The sequence below is a fragment of the Protopterus annectens genome, chromosome 2.part0, assembly GCF_019279795.1.
Source record: "Protopterus annectens isolate FY-2018-M chromosome 2.part0, PAN1.0, whole genome shotgun sequence".
In the NCBI taxonomy this organism is placed as follows: Eukaryota; Metazoa; Chordata; order Ceratodontiformes; family Protopteridae; genus Protopterus; species Protopterus annectens.
Window position 1 is genome coordinate 1,374,116,983 of NC_056728.1, and position 22,092 is coordinate 1,374,139,074.

The window sequence follows — 22,092 nt, forward strand, 5'->3', positions numbered from 1 at the left end:
AGAATATTTGTGGCTTTCTGGAAATGCAGGCACTATATTTAAAAAGATTAATAATGAAATAAAATGATGAGAGAAAGAAAAAAAAAACATAGAACAAATCATTTGTTTTTTAGTCTCTTCTTCTTCTCTGAAGTCTTCCACGAAGTTTCGGTTGCCAGTCTCTTTAATGAAGGACTAGCCCATTCCATTTCCTCTATTTTATCCAAAATCTTATTTTTTTTGATAAACAGGAAAGCAGAGTCTAAGTCATCAAAAATTTTAGGACCATCAGGAAGGAAGATTTTAAGCTTGGCAGGAAACAGAAGGTATGTTTTAAACTGTGCTTTTTTAAGCTCCCTTATTAGTGGCAAAAAAACTTTTCTTTTAGCGATTACCATGGAAGAATAGTCATTGTCAAAACGCACAGTTGTCTCATTAATCTTAACAGGAGCTTTAGCCCAAGCAGATTTAAGAAACATCTCTTTATCAAAAGATGATAGAAATCTAACTATAACTGATCTAGGATAGTTTTTGTTAGAGTTAGTATTAGCTATAGATCTATGTGCTCTTCGATACCAAAAGAGAATGCTTCTGGTAAGTCTAAAGTTTTAGGGAGCCATGTTGTTAAAAAAGAAGTAATATTGTTACCTTCAATATTTTCTGGCAGTCCAAAAATCCTAATGTTATTGCGCCTAGATCTATTTTCCAGGTCATCAAGCTTTGTTTGTAAATGTGTATTTTGTTTCAGCAGAAACTCAATGTTGATTTCCTCTTCTTGGATTCTATTTTCCATGTCATTCACAGCTTCTTCTATGCCTGTCATCTGGATCTTCTGTTGTTGCAGGTCTATATGTAACAAGTCTATTTGTTTTGTGTTTTTTTCTATGAAGGTATCTATTTTAGTATCCATTTTATCCATCTTAGCAGTAAGTTGCTAGATTATAGTTATCAGAGACTGAAGTTCTTTCTTGATGCTAGAGTCTTGAGAATTTGTCTTACTGGAACTCATTTCAGACTGATAAACTGACAGGATAATTTCCAAAGTGATTTCTGACGGGAATATTGTTAAAATTTCCTTTCTTTTTTAGATATAGTTCAAGAACTATATAAAACAAACATATTTAGAAAGAAAATTACTTCAAAAATTATTTTTTTAAGTAATTAATTCCTGTCAGTGTAATGAAATTGGTGGAGCTGAAGAAATCTGCTGCTATCCTGTGTTCATCCTTCGCTGGCTAGGTTTTCTGATGACAGCAAACTTAGAATTGTTATAAACTCTAACTCACATCCAGATTCTCTGGGACAGCCCAAAATGTTCCAACAAATGGTGCTTGTACCAAGGCCTTAAACTACAGGTAAATAAATGTAGCACAGTGTCCTTTAGCAAATTGTGCTGGACCTTCTCAGTCTGCTACTAGAGTGCACTCTGAGGGAACTTAAACCGCCTGAAGAGTCACTAGATACCAGACAGCTAGATCTCAGACCTGAAGAGCTAGTCTGCAAAGAAGACAGAACCACACACCTCCACCCCCAGCTTGTTGACATACCACATCACAGTAGTATTGTCTGTAAAGACTTTGAGGGGCCTGGGATGACAGAGGGAATGAAAAGCGTGCATAGTCAGAAGCAGAGCCCTTGTCTCTTTTATGTTGATATAGTCTGATGCCTGGTAAGGAGACTAGAGACCCTGAAACTTCAGGGATCCACAGGAGGCACTCTACCTCCTCTGTCTAAGGCATCTGTCAAAAAGCTCCTGAGTGGGAAATGGAGCTAGAAAAGGAAGCCCTGGACTGAGAAAGAGTTGATGAATTGACCACCGAAGCTCAAGCTTGAGAAAGGGATAAAAAAGGCACCGGGAACTCTAGGACACAGCAAAGCTGAAGCCACACCAATTTGAGGTACCACGGAAATTTCCTCATAAGAAGCCTGGTGAAAGGGAGCATGGGAATGTTGGAAGCCATGAACCGCAGGACCCTGCAAAATTTCCTGGCTATGACAGATGCCAGTGAAAGAAGGGAATGGAAAAAGGAGATCAAAGACAGAACCTTGGAGGCAGGGAATCGTGTGCAGCCTGCATTCGAAAAATATAATCCTGGGAAGGTCTCAGAACTGATGTCTGGAGGTTTATGGTGAACCCCAGGCTGTTTAAAAGACAAGTAATAAACCAAATATCCTGAAGCAGACTGCTGGGAGAAGGAACTTGAATAAGCAGATTGTCTAGATAGGGAAAAATATGAACAACTTGAAACATGCAAAAAGCAATGACAGGGGCAAGGCATTTGGTGAATACTCTTGGGGCAGTAGAGAGATCAGAGGGCAAAACAGAGAACTGAACATGCAAGGAAGAAACATAGAAGCGTAAACACTTCCTGAAAGTAGGATGTATGGAGATGTGAAGGTATGGATCCTTGAGATCCATAGACACCAGAAAGGTCTGAGGAAGTAAAGAGGAAACAATGTCTAAAGGGATAACATCCAAAAGGAAGGAATACTGAGAAAGGTGTTTAGCAGGGGAAGATCCAGAATAGGTCTCCACATACTGTCCTTTCGTGGTATCAAAAACATTTTGGAATAAAATATCTTCCCTATCTGGGTGGGAGGCACAACCTGAATGGTGCCCTTATCCAAAAGAAAGTGAAGAACCTCTGGGAAATGGGAAAGCTATTCCCAAGGACGTTGAAGAATGCTTGAAAAGGTAAGGAAGGGACTTCCAAACTATGAACTATCCCTGATGGATAATGGGCAGAAGAGTCTGAGGGGATTTGTAACCAATTTCAAAGGAAAAGGCAAGGATACAAGGGAACTTGCCTAAGGGGAGGGGGAAGCAAACCATCAAATAGAACCAGGTTTGACTTGAAAAAAAGGCTTCTGGAAGGCAGGAGTCTGAGCAGACCTAGCAGGAACAGCAGCTTAGAACCTTCTTTCCCTTAGGAGGAGGAGGATGAGACTCCTTACAAACAAAGGCAGACTTAGAAGGATAGTTTCTCTGAAACTTAGGAATAGAAGAAACAAAAATATGTTTCTGTTCTAGTAAGGCTTTACCCTTAAACTGCAGGGACTTGAACAGGTCAGTAGCAGAAGATCCAAAAAGACTTTTGTTATCCAAAGGATCATCTAAAAGTCTGACCTTGATGCATCAGGCAAAGCCTGAAGATGAAGCCAAAATAATGCCTGTAGATAGCACCATAAAACGAATCCTTTAGTATAAAAAGCAAGTTTTAATCTGTTTTAACAGATTAATTTTTATACTAAAGGATTCATTTTATGGTGCTTTCTACAGTGGTGTCTATCATGATGGTGTTTTTGGTGACTGTTCTGACACTACTTGCTACGTTTTATTGGTCAAAAATAATGCCTCATAACTGAGCCAAAGGCAGCAGCACTGGAAGAGACACAGCTGCATCATGGCTGTATCTGACTGGATGGCAAGCAATGTGGAAAGAGCAGCCCAGCAGGGAAAGGGCCGAGAATTCCCCTCAGACTCAGGAAAGTCATAAACCACCTTAGAAACATGAGAAAGGACAGCCACAATATACCTGGTCATCTGAGTATGGTAGTTAATGGCCCTAAAGAACAAGGTGGCAGCAGTGTCAACTATTTTCCTAACCCTTCCATGGCCCTACTATCCATATCAGAAGGGGATTTATAAAGAAATGTGTACTCAGGCACCTTATAGAGCCTATATGGCATTTTTGGTGAAAGAGCGTGAGAGTCAGGGGCTACAGAAGCTGCAGAAAAGGTATTTAAAGGGGTAGCCAAAACAGGAGGAACAGCAGATGGTTTGGGAGACTCAATCTGTAGGAGCTCATAATACCGTTTTTGAATATCAGAGACCTGGGAACAAGCCCACTTAAAATAGTCCATCATGCGGGCAATGATACCCCCCCCAAAAAAAGAGTTCTTCCAAAGGGGAATCTGGACTTAAGGAATCCTCCTCTTCTGGACTGTAGTCCAAGTGGGAAAGGATATGGGAAGAATAAGCTAGGGAATTTCCCCCTGATTCCAGATCCTCATCTGAGGAATCCAATTCTTAGGCTTCTTGAATGGAGTGCAAGACCAGGGGGAGCAGGAACAGACCGCTTCAAGTGGCTTTCAAGGCCATCAAAGCACTGAATAAACCCTGAGTGAAATCTTGCCATTCACGCTGGGGATCCTTCACAACAGGTGAAATATGTTTTGTTTTTGGTTTCTTTTTCTGCAGGACATCCACTCTAAACACACGCAAAGGGTTAGACCCCTGACATGACTAACAGTGGCAGGAATCTCCTCCCTCACTAAAATCTGAGGAATGACCCTCGGTCTTTCAGATATTATCAGCTGAAGTTCTCCTTCAACGTCAGGTACAGATGTTTGAAAAGCCTCCGAGGAGGTGTGAGAAGCTGGGTCCATGCCGGTCTCTGACAGGGTCATGGCAGAGGAATCTGAAGCAAGTACCATGTCGCTCGGCCCTGTCTAGTACAGATGATGAACAGGCGGGGTAAATCATTTATACGCGTTATTACATAGAAACACATCAGGATGGATAGTAGCATAAAATATAAATGAACTGACAGACTACAACAGACATACCTGCTTACATCTCAACAGCTAACTACAAAATGGCAGTCAGGCTCGCACGTGCTCAATATATATACATTTGCTTATTATTTATATATTTGCTGTATTGTTTCTCTCCTTTGTTGTCTCCACTGTGTTTTTTCTCACGGTAGCTTAAAAGCTAGTTTCAGGTGGGAGGTTGTTGATTCAGCTCACATACTAGTTGTTAGTCATTGCCTGAGGTGTATTTTCTGTTTTGTAATTCCAGTATAGACTGCATTTCTGTGAACTGGTGAAAAGCTGATAGATCTCCTGGCTGTGTACAGAATTGGAATCTATTCCAAACTGATAAGTACACTTTTTGCAACTTAATTTGCACTGCGTTGGACTTATACATTTGTTGTATGTTTCCCTGTCTCCCTCCCTGTTGGTATCTTGTTCTTATACTTGGTGAATTTGCAGTTGCCCGCCCCAACTGTAAATTTCAACTGAACACTCCACACAGTCTAGTGTCATTAGCTCATTTTACCTATTACAGAGAGAACATTTGAGAAGGCCAACCCACTAAGTTTCTTAAGCTTGAATTATCTTCTGCTCCTCCTTTCTCCCTTTACTGAAAAACAACTTTGCTAGAATCTCCCTGTGTTCTGACTCAGCGTACTTCTCAGCTGATAAGTTTATTTTTTGGCACTTTTTAACTGTTCAGAGTTGAATAAAACAATAATTGAATTCAGTTCAGAATACACTTTGAATAAACTGCATTTAGTTAAACTGTATTTGCTTTAATACAGCTACACACTCAAGTGTGCTAGCTTGCACTCCACTTGAATTGTTTTACTGCTGTTTTAGCTGCTTTTCTGCAACAAAAAAAAAATTCTAAGCTTGTGTCCTACCTTTCCTGTAGCTAGTCTAGTCCAGACACAGACTTGCTGTATCCAGGATGTATGTAAGCTTTTGAGCCCCCCAAGCCTTTCTGTGTTGGAGAGAAGCCTTCTAGCTTATCAGTGAGAGTGGTAAGCATTAGGTAGCCTTTCTACCACAAGAGGAGTGGTTTCTTGCCCAGAAATTGTAGTTTACTGGCCGTTTGGGCAGTTTTTCCATCTCTTTCAACGTTCTGGTTTGAAAGCCCACATTTGCGATTGCTTCCCACCTTTCCAGTAACTAGTCTAGTCCACATACAGATTTGCTGTATCCAGGACTGTTTATAAGCTTCTGAGCAATGCCAAAGTCTGCTCTTCAATTTTTCCCTTAGATCTGCTAGTTCTCTCCTCTCCTGCACTTTTGCTAGCTTATTAGTCCAGCACTTCACCAGACTTTTTGTAGCAATTACTGCAGCACACAAAAGTGCTACCAGCACTAAACGTTCTACAAGGAAACAGCTCCAGTACTTATTAATGCCCACCCCTCCAGGCATGTCTAAAGGTCAGTTCCTTGTGTTCTCCTATTAACCTGGTGAACTTGGGCATCCTGAGGCAATATAGTAACTGCCTCATATACACTGACAACCCTCTCCTCTTACCTCCCAACACTCAGACTTGTAAGAGATGCAGTTATACATTCAAACTGGAAGCTACTCACTCTCCAGCCAAGACCGTAACAGCTGGTCAAGAGGAGAAGATCAAAACTTGCACCACACCACATGGAACACATAGCCTTCCAGAACACACACCAGCACTGCCTTCACATAAAAACACAAACCACACACCCACCTTCGCAGAGGCTCTCAAAAATCTACCCAAACAGCACAGACCTCCAAGGCAGAAAGGCACTCAACCACCACAACACAACACTAATCACGAGATAAATAACTCTCCTAAACAGTGTGCACTTAACCAAAGCCCTTAAGGCAAAACAGCATGCCCAACAAACTGGTCATAGGTGACTTGATAGTGAGACGCACTGATGTCCCACTCACTAGACTGAGTAAGGAGAAAGTAACAGTCAGCTGCCTGTGAGGCGCCAGGATCCACCACATAACGCACGCACTCAGGTTCCTCAACAACAGGTACAAATATGACTCTTGTCATTGCACATGTAGGTGTGAATGACCTGAGACGTACCTCCCTGGACTACATGAAGAGAGACATGGAGAAGCTCTCGGATTATGTAGCCCAGGCGGGTACGACCCTAACCCTGAGCAGCATCCTACCATCACCCAGAATGATACCACAGTACAAGCAGAAAATGATTGATTTCAACAACTGGCTAAGTTTCTGGTATCATTCTCAGGGGATCCAGTATCTGTCTGCCTCGGATGACATGACTGACAGACCTCAATGCTTTGCCAGAGATGGCCTGCATCTGCCACCCCTGGGCTTCCGGATACTGGCCAAGGCTCTTGCCGACCCTATATTACCTTTTTAGGCAGTGTTCCAAAGCCCAAATTACCACCGTAACAGCTACAAACAAATGCAATCTGAGGGTCATGCCGATAAACGCTAGAAGTTTAAATCGCAAAATGCACTCGCTCAAAGCACTCCTTAAAATGGAGAACATCGACATTTGTGCCACAACACAGACCTGGCTCAAGGCAGCAGAAAGCACCCCTGCACTACCAGGGTACAACTCATTCCACACCTTGGACCAAAGCTCCAAAGGCAGTGGTGTTCCATATTCATAAAGGATGCGCACACCTCCAGACTGGTAGCAGAACATAACACTTCTGAGATACTTCAGGTGCAGCTAACATTGGGTAAGACAGCGATTCAGGTCATAGCCTGCTATAGGTCCTTAACTATGTCCCAAGGCTCACACTCCACGTTCCTAAGTACCCTGGAGAATATTAGGGTCCAACCCAACACTCTCATACTGGGCGACTTCAACTACCCCTCCATTAACTGGGAAAACTACTCGTGTACCAATACACTTGCCCAACGTTTCCTGGAATTAATTAATTCCAATGCCCTGGACCAGCTAGTTATTACCCCCACTAGAGGTAGCAACATCCATGACATGTTCATTACTAACATGGGTGACTGTTGCTCTACACCAATAGTCAACTCCCCCCTGGTTAGATCCGACCACAAATTAATCACCTTGGAAATCCAAATCTCTCCCACCCCCCCAACTCCCCGCAAAGGTAACCACCATGAAAAACTACTCCAAAGCTAACTCTGGGCTCCTAAAAACAGAGATGGCTAACTTCACGGCACCCATGTAAATGAAGAATAGTTGCATGACCGCCAAATCATACACCAATGCACTGTACGAACATGTACACAAATGCATGGATCTCGCCATACCCAATAAAAACAAGACACTCTCCTCCAAAAAAAGGAAGCCAATCTGGTGGTCCCCTGCCATAAACAAACTCTACAACAGGAGGAGGAAACTGATGCGGAATAAGGTGACGTCCCAAGACTGGAAAAACTCCCTTATCAGCCTCAACAAAAAGTTGAGATCCCTCATCAAATTCTCTAAAGCTAGCCATGAAAACAGAATTGCAGCAGATAGTAAAGACAACCACAAGGCCTTCTATAGTTATGTAAAGAATCTCCATGGCAATACCCAGATTTGCTCTGAGCCACTGCACAACAGTACCTCCTATAGCAAGCCAACAGATATTGCCAATATACTGGTCAACAATTTCAGTGCCAACTTTACCCCTCTCCCCTCCAACCAAAGGACTAGTCACAATACCAGTAGATTGCCAGGCACCCAGTATTACTGCTGCACAGGTTAAAACAGCACTGTCCAAGGCCAAGTATACAACTTCTATGGGGCCTGACAATATCCCTGGCTGTGTTCTACATGAACTACAGAGAGAACTGGCACCTCACCTGTGTGCCCTGTTCAATGACAGCCTCACCTCAGGCTTTGTCCCTACCGAATGGTGCACTGCTACAGTCATCTCTCTCCACAAAGGAGTTGCGACTACAGATCCTGGGAACTATCACCCTATTAGCCTGACGAGTCTGATATGCAAAACTATGGAACGCATCATCACGGACCTAATAAACAAGGATATAGGGAATCTCCAAACTCTGGATCCCACACAGTTTGGTTTTGTAAAGGGTAGATCATGCCTGCTCAACTTGGTCAACTTCTTTGAGTCAATCACCAGAGCTGTGGATGAAGGCAAGGTGGTTCATACAGCCTACCTTGATCTGGCCAAGGCCTTTGATACTATTCCCTACTGAGGAATCATAGAAAAACTCACTAAGCTAGGCATCAACCCCTATATCACTAGGTGGGTTGCAAACTGGCTCACAGGTAGAACCCACAGTTTAAAGTACCTGACTCCCAAGTCAGAATGATGATCAGTCACGAGTGAGTCCAACAGGTTTTGGTCCTGGGTCCTCTCCTGTTTGGTATCTATTCCTCCGAAGTCCAGGCCAACATGAAGGGACTCTGGCTGCCAAAGTTTGCAGACGACTGCAAGTTGGGAGCTATTATTAGCTCCCCAAGTGATGATGACATCCTACAGAAAGGCCTCACTGAGACCAACAACTGGTGTTAGAACCATGGCCTTAAGCTCAAGGCCAAAAAATGTGTCATCCCCTTTGGGAAAAACCCAGTTCCCATAAATTACCACATCGATGGCAGTCCACTGAACACAGAAGGCATTATAAGAGATCTGGGAACACAGGTTGACAGCAACCTCTCTTTTGACCACCACATTGCCAGTGTGGTCAGAAAGTCCTTCTATGTGGCACATCTCATTACTAAGGGTTTTGCATCCAGGAAGAAAGAGGTCATTGTCTTCATCTACTCTTCCCTCATTAGGCCAATCATCGAGTACAATGCCCCATTTGGCATGTACCTCACGAAACACCTGCAACAACTGGAGAGGCCGCAAAAGTACCTCACAAAGAGGATCCTAGGCCTTAAACATTTGTCCTATATGGACAGACTTAAAAAAAAAAAACGCCAACTATTCTCGGTCTCATATCGCCTACTTAAAGGCGATCTCTGCTTGACTTACAAAGTCATGTCTGACCCAGCTCTGTTAGAAATGCTAAATCTAAAGAAATCCCAATCCTGCCACACCACACGCTCCAGAGAACATAATCTCATTACCACAATCAACAAAAGATGCTGGAGGGACAGGTTCATAACCTAGAGACTGCCCATGCTATGGAACAGACTTCCCATACATGTCAAGCAGAGCACCTCACTGGCCCTCTTCAAGAGAAATCTTGATGAGTGGATGGGAAATAGAAAATTCACCCCAGGGACCACTCCAGTGGTCTTACTCGACAGAGGCACTGGGAATTAAAGGTTGGGTGGCACGATGCAGGGGTAATCCTAAGGGCTAGGCTTGTAAAGGCTCCAGGGCCATTAGCCTAGTACACAACTACTGCTACGATCTGAGGAAGACAACAGTCAAAAGCGCTTATCAGATATCTTCAAGGGACAGTTTTGAGCTTTTTTTATTTTTCATTTCATTTTCAAGTTGAAGTTTTATTCGTATTAAAGGACTACATTTTAATTGGAACACTTGTGGATTTCGTTGATTGGCCATCCTTGGGTGGATTTTCTGTCTTTTTTCTGCTAATATTGACTGTTTTTGTGAGAGACCACCTTTAGTGTTTGGGAGTTACTTATTTATTTGCAACTATGGTTCATAGGCTGGTACTAGGCTTTTGGCCCTAGGGCCTATACAAGCGTAGCTGTAACAATTCACTGGCTGTTTCTTCCCACACTATTTATTTCCCTGGTCCCCTGTCTAGCAGGGCGACTGACGTGATCCCCGAGGTGAATTTCCTTTCTCCCATCCAATCGTCAAGGTTCCTTTTGAAGAGGGCCAAGGACGCTCTGCTTGACATTTATGGACAGTCTATTCCAGAGTCTGGGGGGTTTGTGGGACAGGAACCTACCCCTCCAGCATGTTTTGTTTATTGTGATGAAAAGGTTTAGATCCCTGGAGCGTGTGGCTCTAAGGGATTGGGATTTCCAACAGCTTTGGGTTTGACATGACCTTGTATGTTAAGCAGAAATCGCCTCTGAGTAGACGATATGCGACAGAGTATAGCTGGAGTTTTTTAAGGCAGTCAGTATAGGGCATCTGCTTTAGGCCTGTGATTCTTTTAGTGAGGTATTTCTGCGGCTTTTCCAGTTGTTGCAGATGTCTTGAGAGGTAAATACCAAATGGGGCATTGTATTCTATAATGGGTCTAATGAGGGATGAGTACAGTGGGACAATGACCTCCTTTTTTCTGGATGAAAAGCCCTTAGTGATGAGGTGTGCCACATAGAAGGATTTCTTGACTGTTGTGGCGATGTGGTTATTGAAGGTGAGACCACTGTCATGAATGCAAAAATAACATAATAAAAAGGAGAGAAGAAACCCCAATTGGGCACTTATCTGAATAAATGGCTTGGTACTCAGCACAGCTGAAGTACATTCAGACTGACGTTCAACAATGGTGTTCGGTCTGGCAGCAAAAAGTTCTGAGTATCTCAATCCATAAGTCACTTTTAGACCCTATGTCATGTGCAGGGAGCTTACATGTGACGTAAGGCACTTATAAAAGCTGAAGGCTTTGTTATTTTGGCCAGACGTTGGGCTATCCTTGCAGGAGATCCCTTAGGTGAAGAATACTGCAAAAGTAAAATGGAAGCCATCTAAAAGATTCAGGACATGCACAGATGAATACATGAACAGATACATATTTTTGTCAAGAACAGATTGGAATAAACTATGATAACTTCAAGATATTTGAAATATCCAACACCATTAACAAGGTGAATCATTGTATTATATTTTTAAAATAACACAGTGTCACTTAAAAAATTCTAACATTCACTCGCTATGTGGCATGTGAAAATTCAGTGCCTGGAACACAAAAAATAAAAAAGTTATGTCCTACCATAACTTGGCATCTGTGTTGTCTTCCTTCATTCATCCTCATGATAGGGTCTCGGATCTGACCTTTGGATCCGGCTTGGCCACATTCCATAGACTTGAATTTGACTCTCAAGTCCCTCCCTCCTACCTACAATGCCCTTCATCCAACCCAATACTTCAGATCGAGTTTGCCAAATCCAGACATGCCACATTCAAGCATCAAAGACAGGCAGAAGAGGCTCAGACATAGGACATAACAGTCCGTAGATTATCCAGGTTCCTCAAGAAGAAGGGCAGGAGAATGGTTGGATGGGAAAGTGAGGATGATTGAAGGAAGACAACACAGATGCCAAGGTATGGTAAGACATAACATTTTAATCTGATGCTGTCTCACTCATTCCTCCTCACGATAGGGTCAGAGTACCCAGATACATTAACCCTGGGTGACCCTCATGGAAGGATATGCCGGAGTACCATCAAACCAAAGGAGGCCCTGCTCCTGGAAATAACATCCAACTTGTAATGCGACACAACAGCGTGATTATTAGATCATGAAGTTGTCACAAAAATGTCATCAACAGAGGTACTAGCATAGAAAGCCAAGAAAGTAGCCATAGCTTTGGTACAATCTGCAATCTGCTCTAGGAGGTTTAGGTAACTCCAATTCCTCGGATGAATGAATGAAAGAAATGCAGTCTGAAGTACATTTTGCCAAAATAATTTTCAATACTGCCTATCCCAGTCTATTAGAAGAGAAGGACTAAAGAAAGCTGATCAGACGTTTTGCATTGTTTGGTCCTGTATAGATAAAAACAAAGTTGTCTATGAACGTCCAGATGATGAAGGACATACTTCCCTTTGTTAGAGCAATTGGTAAAGAACACTGGCAGTTGTATGGACTGATTGATATTGTTCTCTGTAGCAACTTTAGGCATAAAGGATGGATTACTGCGTAAGAACACTATCTTTATGGAACAGAATGTAAGGAGGTTTAGAGGATAAAGCCTGAAGCTCAGAAATATCTTAGCAAAAGTTACGGCTACCAAGAGGGTTATCTTCCAAGACAGAAATTTCATGTCACAACTAGCTGCTGGTTCAAAGGGTACCTGTGTCAATGCCTGCAGCACAAGAGTAAGGTCTCATGGGGCAGAAGGATCTATAATTGGGGGCCTTAATGAAAACATACCTTTCGTGAAGGATTTGCACAGTTTGAACATGAACAAAGAATGTGACTGACTTGCTGTATGAAAACTGGAAAAAGCAGCTAACTGCAACTTGATAGTGGAGAAGCTAGCATCCTTGTCGAAAAGAGCACTGAGAAACAGTAACACATCTGAAACAGGTGCTGAGAAGAGGTTGATGTTCCTGTTAGTGGCCCATAACAACAAATCTCTTCCAGTTACTATTGTAAACTTTCTTGTTGAAAGCCTTATGCGATGCCAGAAGAATTTTTCAGACCATGGACTGAAGCCTGATCTGTCTCATTAAGGTTGGAAGTGGAGAAATTAAGCGGTCAATTTGAGGGGTCGAAGATTTTGGATGTTGCACCCCTGATGAGTGAGATAAGAGATCCTGAGTGGGCTTCAGTATCCAAGGAGGATATTTCAGATGAGACTAGAGGAAGGGGAACCACACCTGACAAGGCCAGAAGGGGACAATGAGGATGACTGACCTCTTCAACCTGCTTGTCTTCTGAAGAAACTTGGGGATGAGCGGAAGAGGAGGGTAAGCATACAGGAGACCCAGAGGCCAATCGTGGACTACAGCATCCCTCGGGGACTCCCCCGTAGCAAGGATCAGAGCAAACAACTTGCTGCATTTGTTGTTGAGTTGAGAGGCAAAGAGGTTGCAGCAAAGTTGACCCCAACTGCTGAAGATCATGCTTGCTACTGAGGGACCAGACATGCGGAATCAGGAACGACCTGCTGAGTCTGTCCGTCAGATCACTGGTTTTCTCCGGGATACATGTTGCAATTAGATTGCAGTCTGAGGATCGCCCACTCCCACACTCTCATGGCCTCCCTGGACAGGGGAAAAAACAGGTTCCTCCTTGTTTGTTGATGTACCAGACAACTGACATGTTGTCAGTGTGTACCACAATAGTCCCCAAAGGGAGAATATCCTGAAATTCTTGCAATGTTAGGAGGACAGCTCTCATCTCTAAGACACTGATAATGTAACTTGATCTTGTGAGTCGACCAAGTGATTTGGACCATCTTCTCATTGTAATGCCCCCCACCCCACACTGGGAAACATCCGTGGTCACAGTGGCCATTGGTGGATTGTTCAGAAATGGTCTGCCGAAAATAACACTGTCTGACTGAACCCATTGACTGAAAGGACACCTGCATATGGGAATCAATCTGATGTGATGGGACAAGGGGTGAGACAGGATGGACCATTTACTGGCTAACGTCCACTGTAAAACCTGCATGAAAAACCTGACCAGGGGGAACTAACAGAATCCAAATAAACATATAAAACCACAAGCAGGAAGAAAAAGTCACAAACTACAGGATGCAGGCAATAAGACCCAAGGAATCCACACCAAAAGAGGATTTCCAGCCAAAAAAATTAAGTTGCAAGTACACCACGAACTCCAAAAATCAATTCTAGTTTATTGCAACAGAAAACAGGTGTAGATACAAGCTCTTTTGTCCCAAATAATAACAGGAACTTCATCAGATACTAACAAACAACAGAAATGCATTCTTTTAACCACTTTTTAACATGATGTAATTTCCTGATCTAGTCAAAATGCATTCAATTAAGGCTTAAAGCAACACAGGAATAAAAAATACAAAAGAAAAAATGATGAACACAGCAGTACTACATAAAATGAACTGAATTACTGTAGCCATAGATGTAACCATCCCAAAATAAAACCAGACTAGAATAAGTTGTAGAATACTGTTACGTAACAATTTAAAGATATAAAGTGTATAAAACCACTATCTAAGTTAAACATAAAAACTATCCTAAATGGATATAAAATGGATAAAAAATAGCCCAAAAATACATAACGAGCTTATGGGTTCAACCCAATAGCAAAACAATAACTCCCAACCATCATGACACACACAAAATTGTACAAAAATATGTGAAATAAAATTAAAATTGTTAAAATAAAAATTCATCTGTTCAGCGCTTTAAGTTTTAATAAACAACTAATGGATAGGCTGTCATTCAAACCTTGGCAATGTACAGCATCTAGCCTTAACTGCCAAGTTAGTTTGGCCTTCTCAAGAAGATAGGGCCATGAGGCCCCTTGTCATGTTTTTCTTGCACCTCTAAGACAATAAATTTAAATTTATGATTATGAAAATCTCTAATGTGCTTGGCAAGAGCATTAACTTCACTCTGATCCCTAACATCTCAAATGTTTGCTAATCCTGATCTTAAGTTTACGTTTGGTTTTAACAACGTAAAAACATGGACAGTTTGAACAAATAGCGCAGTAGACTACCCGCTCTTTAACACAACTGCATCTACTTTGGATCCTAACCATGACATTACTAATTCTGCACACATCAGTTTCCAAAATGTGTGAACAAAATTTACAAGTTCCACACATGAACATATGTCCATATCTGGGTTGTCTAGATGTGTGTTCAAAAATGTTTTTTAAATTATGTCCCTTTTTAAATATGCACAAAGGTTTCTCACCCATAATGTTAAAGAGGTCCCTCTCAGGATGAAGTAACATCCAGTTTTTATTGAGAATGTCCCTTATGTGTTGTGCATTACATGAAAAAGGTGCAGAAAAGCTAGAACTGTAATTAATAACTACAAGTTCCGTGAAATTACCATTATTCCCAACCGGAATATCATTAGTTTGATAGTTCAAATTCTGAGTGAAATTGGAGACATCTGTTACTGTCACCATCTCTGAAGTGACTGACATAGTATTGGAGGGCCTCAAATTAGATGTATCCAGAATTGGTGAAAAATGGCTCTGTATTCTTTTAGTTCTCACTTCAGACAAAATATTGGTAATTAACTGTAAGGGGTACCCTCTGTTAAGGAACATTTCTTTCAAATTGTGGCACTCATTAATAAAGGTTGACCATGCAATAATCATATGTGCTGCTCCTACAAATTGTCCTTTTACCACAGCACGTTTCTGTGTAAGGGGGATGACAGCTGTTGGAATATGTTTCTTTCCTAAATATTTTGGCTACAAATCTTTCTTCTACTATATCATTTTTTAATAACACATCTAGGTATGACATCTCTGTGTTGTTAACATTATGGGTTAACTTCAAAAATGGGGTGGTCAAATTGATGGAATCTAAAAATTCAGAAACTTTCTCTTTGGGGCCTTCCCATAAAATAAAGATATTGTCCAAATATCTCATGTAAGTGTGACAAAATGGGAAAAAAGTAGATGTCCTCAAAAAATCTCTTCTCCCATTCAAGCCCCCCAAAAGCAGAACCCATCGCAACACCATGCAATTGTAAATAGTATTCATTGTCAAACAGGATGCAATTATTCCTAAGGACCATGCCTAATAACTGTTCATAAACATTTATGCGCTCCTGTGCAACCCTGTTTTGAATGGAGAAAATCACAAAACCATTCAACTCCTAATGTGTGTGTGGGATTACAGAGTATAAATCAACCACATCTATTGTAATTGATAGAAAATCTGGGTTGAAACTGATATTTATTTTACTGAGAAAATCCCACAAATCAATACATAAATGAGTTTCCTCATGTAAAAAATGAATTAACTGAACATCCAGAAATTTCACAAGAGGGTGGGTGACTGAACTGCCAGCATCCACAATTGGGAGCATGGGGGGCACTTGAATGTTTTTATGGAGCTTCGCTAGTCCAAAGATGGTTGGTGTAATAGGAAATTCAACCAATAAATAATGTAATTCATGAATAGTAATGGACCCCTCAATAAACAGGTCCTGGAGGAATCCATTAATTTTCCTGTATGCACCATTAAGTTCATTCAAAGAACTCTTGCAATAAGTTTCAGTGTTCAAAATAGCCTTAATTTTGAAATATAATCATAAGTTTTCATAATAACCCCACCCTCCTTGCCCGGTTTCATTATTCTATTCAGTTGGGTCCAGGCTTTGGGGTGCAAAGCTAATCATCTCCTGACTGCCTCGAGAGATGAACAGTTGGGCAGCGCTTCAGGAGTGCTGGTAGGGCTGATCGGGAGAAGGTTTCCTAAAGCCTTGGTTCTGCGGATGCCCTCTGCCTCTGGGCCAGTGCCTACCATCAAAGCCTCCCCCCTCTGCCTCTAGAGGAGGGTTCTCCGAGCGGGTTCCTGGAAAAGCCCTAGGACTTGTTGAGCCACATTTAAGGACCTCTGGGGTGAAAAGAAAACTTGATTCCAAAAGCAGAAAAGGGCTTCCCATCCTTCACGCTGTGGGTAACAGTGCCTCTAACTGATGGCCCAAAAAGAGAGGAGTCATCGCAAGGGGCACTGACAAAGGATGCCTTAAAGGGCTCTGCAAAATCACATTGCCTCATCCAGAGATGCCTCCTTAGGGAAAGACCTGAATCGGCTGCTAGTGAGGTGCACTTCATGGAATGGGAAATTAACTTCATCGAAGAGTTGGCGATAGACAAAAGAGTCGTCAGCCTGGGAGAAACTTTCTGAAACTGCTTGGTAGGAATGGACTAAGAGAGAAGCTGACAGTTCTTTAACCAGGCCCCTCTGAATAGCATCTCATATGGGGCCCTTACTCCAGTGTTTCCTGTCTGCAGAGGGCACTAGAAACCTATCAGGCTGCTTAGGTATGGGCTTGATTGTGTCAGGTTCCTTCCATGCACAGTGAGATACTAAGTCAACCAGCACATGTGCTGGGGGGGGCACACCCAGGATGTAGATGGGCCCGTCCCAAACGCTTCGAAGTGAAATGACTCCTCAGAGGAAGGAGGATGGGCAGACCACCCACCTTTTTGCTTCAGGATCTCTAAAATGTCTCAAAAGGAGACGTCTTCAGGTGGGGATCAGGGGGATCCTTCCCCCTCATCAAAGTCAGTATCCTTGGTTAAAGAATCCAAGGGTGAGTCCACGTGCTTCCTTTTACACAACATCTTCCAAGTGACTTTCTCAGCTGGGTATATTGGAAAAGTATCAAAGAACGGGATCCCTCATGAGTGGGGAAATCTTGGAGGCCACTTGAGACAGGAAGAATACTGTCAGGACGAGAGAGAGAAAGGCCTGGATCCAATGGAGGTACAGGGGTGGATTGAGGAACTTGTGTGGTCGAATCTCCAATCCAGGAGAAAATCTTCTCCACTATCTGGAAGGCTGCAGGACCAAGTGAAGCCCTTTCCATTTCCCCCACAACAAAAACTACAGAGGAAAAATGGGCAGGACTCACACTGGATCCAAGGTCCGCAGAAGGGATCACACTCAAGCTATCAAGTGCAGAAGAGCCGAAGGGATGGCTCTGAAAATGATGGAGCCAATCCCAGTCCCCCGGACCAGAGACTGGAGCCATGACTCCGAAACTCAGCCTACTCCGAAATTGTCACAACAGGGCTTGACTAGGGCATCCTCGTCATTGAGGAACTTCCTCTGTGCAAAGTCCAACATTCATGGTAATCCCGAATACCATGGCTCTGAAGCCAGAAGATGGATTGGAGAAAGAATCCTGATAGGGTGACCTGGGTAGCTCATGAATCTGATGGGAAGGACCTGAGACAACCCCCACCCATCTGGATCTAGGCCTTAAGAAACCTCCTCATCATCCTGTCCATGTCCACCTCGGACCAGCTTCTTGAGGACATGGAAGAAGCCAACAAGGGGGTCAGGAATGGTTTGATTCAGAGGACAGGGTCTGGATTCAAGAGAACAAGATCCGAAGTCAAAGATGACAAAGCCATCTGGGAAATGGTAATTACTTCCCCTGGATCGGAGGAGGCTGCAAGATCTGACCAAGGAGCTAACTTTTGCAGATCCAAAGGAGTAGAATCCACAGATTTCTTATACTAGAAAGAGTCCATCAGGGAGGGACCTCTTTTTAGACTCCTTTGAAGCAGAAGCAGAAGAAGAAGCCAAAAAAGGAGTTTGAACCTCAGCCAAGGAAGGAAGAAGACTCCTGAGAATAAGTTTATTCCATCTGTCGGCAAAAGCCCAAAGATCAAAGGCAGAAGAGATGGAACATTCTGCTTTTAAATAACTGGCTCACAGGCAGTACATGCACTCCTTGTTGGCATCCCAAATGGGGATTTTATGCCCACAAGAAATGCAGCATTTGAAGCCAGGAACTGGTTTGTAAGCCATAACAGATGGGAAACCTGGCAAAAATAGCTGTCAATAATAGGTAGGTTTACAATTTATAAACACTACCAAACTTTAATGGAATACAAAGGAAAATTTTAGACAGTAACCTTAAACTAAGTAATAGTAAATTTAACAATCAATCTTGAACTGAAAATCTAGTCTACTTATGATTTTTTTTTTTTTACAAGAAAAGGAAGGAAGAATGCACGCGCGCTCACACACACAGACATGCAACTAAAATAAGAACAGGGAGGAAGAAATATAGCAGAAATACTTAATATTCTGAAGTGAAAAGGGATTAAAGAAAAACTAACAATGCTTGAGAGTACGCAATCAATGTCCGACTCCCTGGAGTGGCAAATGAGATCTGAGGTAGCTGGGTGGATGAAGGGCATTGTGGGCATGAGGGAGGAACTTGAGAGTGGGATCCAAGTCTGTGGAATATGGCCGAGCCAGATCTGAGTATCGGATAAGAGACCCTGTCGTGAGGAGGAAATGAAGCAGACAACATCAGATCATTTGTATTTTCAAAGCCAGGGAGAGTACATCTATTACAAGTAATGTGATTACAGCTTGGATTCCACTTAACCTCACATTCTGGAGCTTTTACTAAAAGCTTTACTAAACTTTAGTTCTATCAGTTGATAAGGGGTTTGGTTCACAAAATGTGTGCTTAGGTTAATGAGATAAATGCTTAAACTAAGCAAGAACCATCTATTCAGAAAGGGGGGGGTGGGGTAAGCACTTGAAATGTCGGGACCCACTATAGCAAGTCCCAAAATAAGGAGAATGGAAAGAACAGACTTACATATACCAAGTCCGACATCTATTTCTTGGAATATTCCCTTTTCTCCGAGGTTATGGGTATATACAAGTGTTGGGTGTGTGGAGGGATTGTTTTAAAGAGAAGAGTGATTTTCCAAGATTCGCTCATCTCATGTATTTTTAGTCTTTTTTTCTGCTTGCTGGCACTCAGCATTTCGAATGCCGACATTTCAAAAGGAAGGCAGACATCAAATGGAGCCCTGATGATTTAGATATCCTGATATACTCCAGTAAGCTGCCCCCTTGGTCAGCAAACTGTTGCCTCTTACAACATGAGTTGTAGTAACATCAGTCTGTGGACTAGACTGCAAATGCTCAATATCCAAGCCAGGTATAACTGAATTATGTACGATGGATTGTTGCAGGTGCACGAGAAAGAAACACCATTACAACCCAGCTGGTTGCACGACATCTTAAAAGCATCCAGAAGATTTTAGTATTACAGTGCTGCAGGACTGCTTCAATTGGGGATAAGCACCACCAAAGGCAGTTCTGGATTGCTCACAAGCCCAGGGAGTATCAATGTGTATAAATCTGCTTAAGCAAAGAAATTCTACCTTTTTCTATCTCAGCCCATCTCCTTAGTTTACATTTATCTACAAGTACTCCATTTAATTGTACACTTTTCTGAAACAGGTACAATAGGAACTGAAACCTCAAATGGGACATGGATGTTATACAAATTAAAACATGGTGCTGCTCTGTGAATGCAATTAAAAGATTTTCTGCACTTGTTGCGCCCACTGTTTGCCAGTCACCACCTGTTCTCATATAAGTGACCCATTTGTTCCTTCATCATAAAGACAAAGGGAGACAGAGAGAAAGACAGAAAGTTGGCTGAAAGGGTCCATCATTAAGGCAGCTATCACGAGTGGTTTGAGAATATTTCCACAGTATCACCTGCATACACACTGTAATAACCCACAGGAATGGAGGTGCAGTGCTGACGCCCACTGCGTGCCCCACCCATGAGGACATATGCACGTGATAGGATAGAAAAAAAGGAAAAACTCAAGGACTACTGCTGACAGCTGACTAAATGATGGATCCTTTTAGAATATATTATTCACCGTCAGTGATGTGGAAATGAATGGGTCAGTTGGCTGGGAGAGGATGGACGACTGGTAAGCACTGGGAGCAAGAATTGCACTCGATAGCCACCTTTAAGTAATTTATTTATTTATTTAAATATGTTGACCGGGAGTGTCCGACTGGACTTGGGTCCATTTTCAGCGGAGGCCCAGGGAGAAAAGCTCCACAGTAAAATAAACAGCCAGTAGTTACATTGGATTACATAGTGATTAACAATTTAACATAGAAATTACTTGCAACATATTTACAGATGAAGAACATAGTACATCAGTAGACAACTAGAATCTTTATCTGTGAAGTACATAACAGGCATTAACAAATGTAACAATGAGAAGTTCCTGCTGTATAATAAGTACTAGGCTTATGAGCATCTGAGCTTGCTATCATCAAGGTAGTTAGTGGAGGTGAAAGAAAGGTAGTAGTTGGATGGGGTGGATGATATTAGAGTGGGAGTTGCAAGGGCATAGCCAGCATGTTTTTAGGTGCGCTTTTAATAAAGTTTTGAAGTTGGTGCATGATGGTACAGAGGTAATTGTGGGTGGGAGTGAGTTCCATAATTTGGCTATGGCGCAAGAGAATAGTGCTTCACCAGCAGAGTTATTGGCATTAGTGATCTGCAAGTGATTTTTGTTGCTGGATCTTAGTGGTCTGGTGGTGCGATAGGGTTGGAGTAGATTCTGGAGGGATGGGACATTTAGTGGATGGTTTACTAGTTTGTGGGTGAGTGAGAGTTGATACCACTGAAGGAGGTGAGGGAGTTCAAGCCAGCCCAGTTCAGCAAGTGAGAGACAGTGGTGACTACGGTAGGATGCCCCTGTGGTGAATTTTGCGATTTTGTTGTAGCAGGTCTCTAGCTTGTTTAGATCACATTGCCTTAGGTTGGTATATACTGGAGAGGCATAAAGTAGGGTGGAGATAAGGTGGGAATTTGCTATTGAAATCTTTGCTGCTTTGGTGAGAAATTGTTTATTTCTGTATAATGCTCCTAGTTTTTTGTGGACTTTTTTATGGTCATGGATATGTGAATGTCAAATTTTAGTTTATTGTCTATTTCCACTCCTAGTAATTTGGTGTGTTCAGTTGGGTATATACTGGTGTTGTCTTTTGCTGTGATGTTAAAGTGAGAGTTGTTTTGAGTATGTTTGGTGGGTTGGAAGATGAGTAGTTCAGTTTTGTTTGGGTTGAGTATTAATTGGGCATCGGATAACCATGTTTCAACAGAGGAAAAGGCTTCCTGTGTGACTTTTTGCAGTTTGGGTAGGGACTGGGCTGAGCAGATGATGGTAGAGTCATCTGCGTATTGGATGAGTGTGCCATGTTTGGTGGCAGAGGCTAGATTATTGGTGTAAACAGAGAAAAGTAGGGGTCCAAGGATGGATCCTTGGGGAACCCCTATGGAGACAAGAAGTTGGGGAGATATGTCATTCTGCCATACAACGGATTGTTGGCGGTCAGACAGGTAACTCTGAAACCAGTTGGTGACTGATTGTGAGAAGGATAGGTTATTGAGGACAGAGATAAGTTGTTTGTGTGGGACCATGTCAAATGCTTTAGATAGGTCTAGGAAAGTAGCAGAGGAGAGATAGCCATTGTTTTTATGCTGAAGGATAG

General features: G+C 42.3%; 1 protein-coding gene across 1 annotated transcript in view; it reads right to left on the reverse strand.

Moving 5' to 3' along the window:
- The window catches only part of ZGRF1 (zinc finger GRF-type containing 1), a 2,981,513-nt gene that overhangs the window by 577,693 nt on the left and 2,381,728 nt on the right, over positions 1–22,092 (reverse strand). The window contains 2 exon segments of the mRNA XM_044061551.1: positions 7,036–7,080; positions 17,800–17,820. Coding sequence (XP_043917486.1) covers positions 7,036–7,080; positions 17,800–17,820 — 66 coding nt within the window.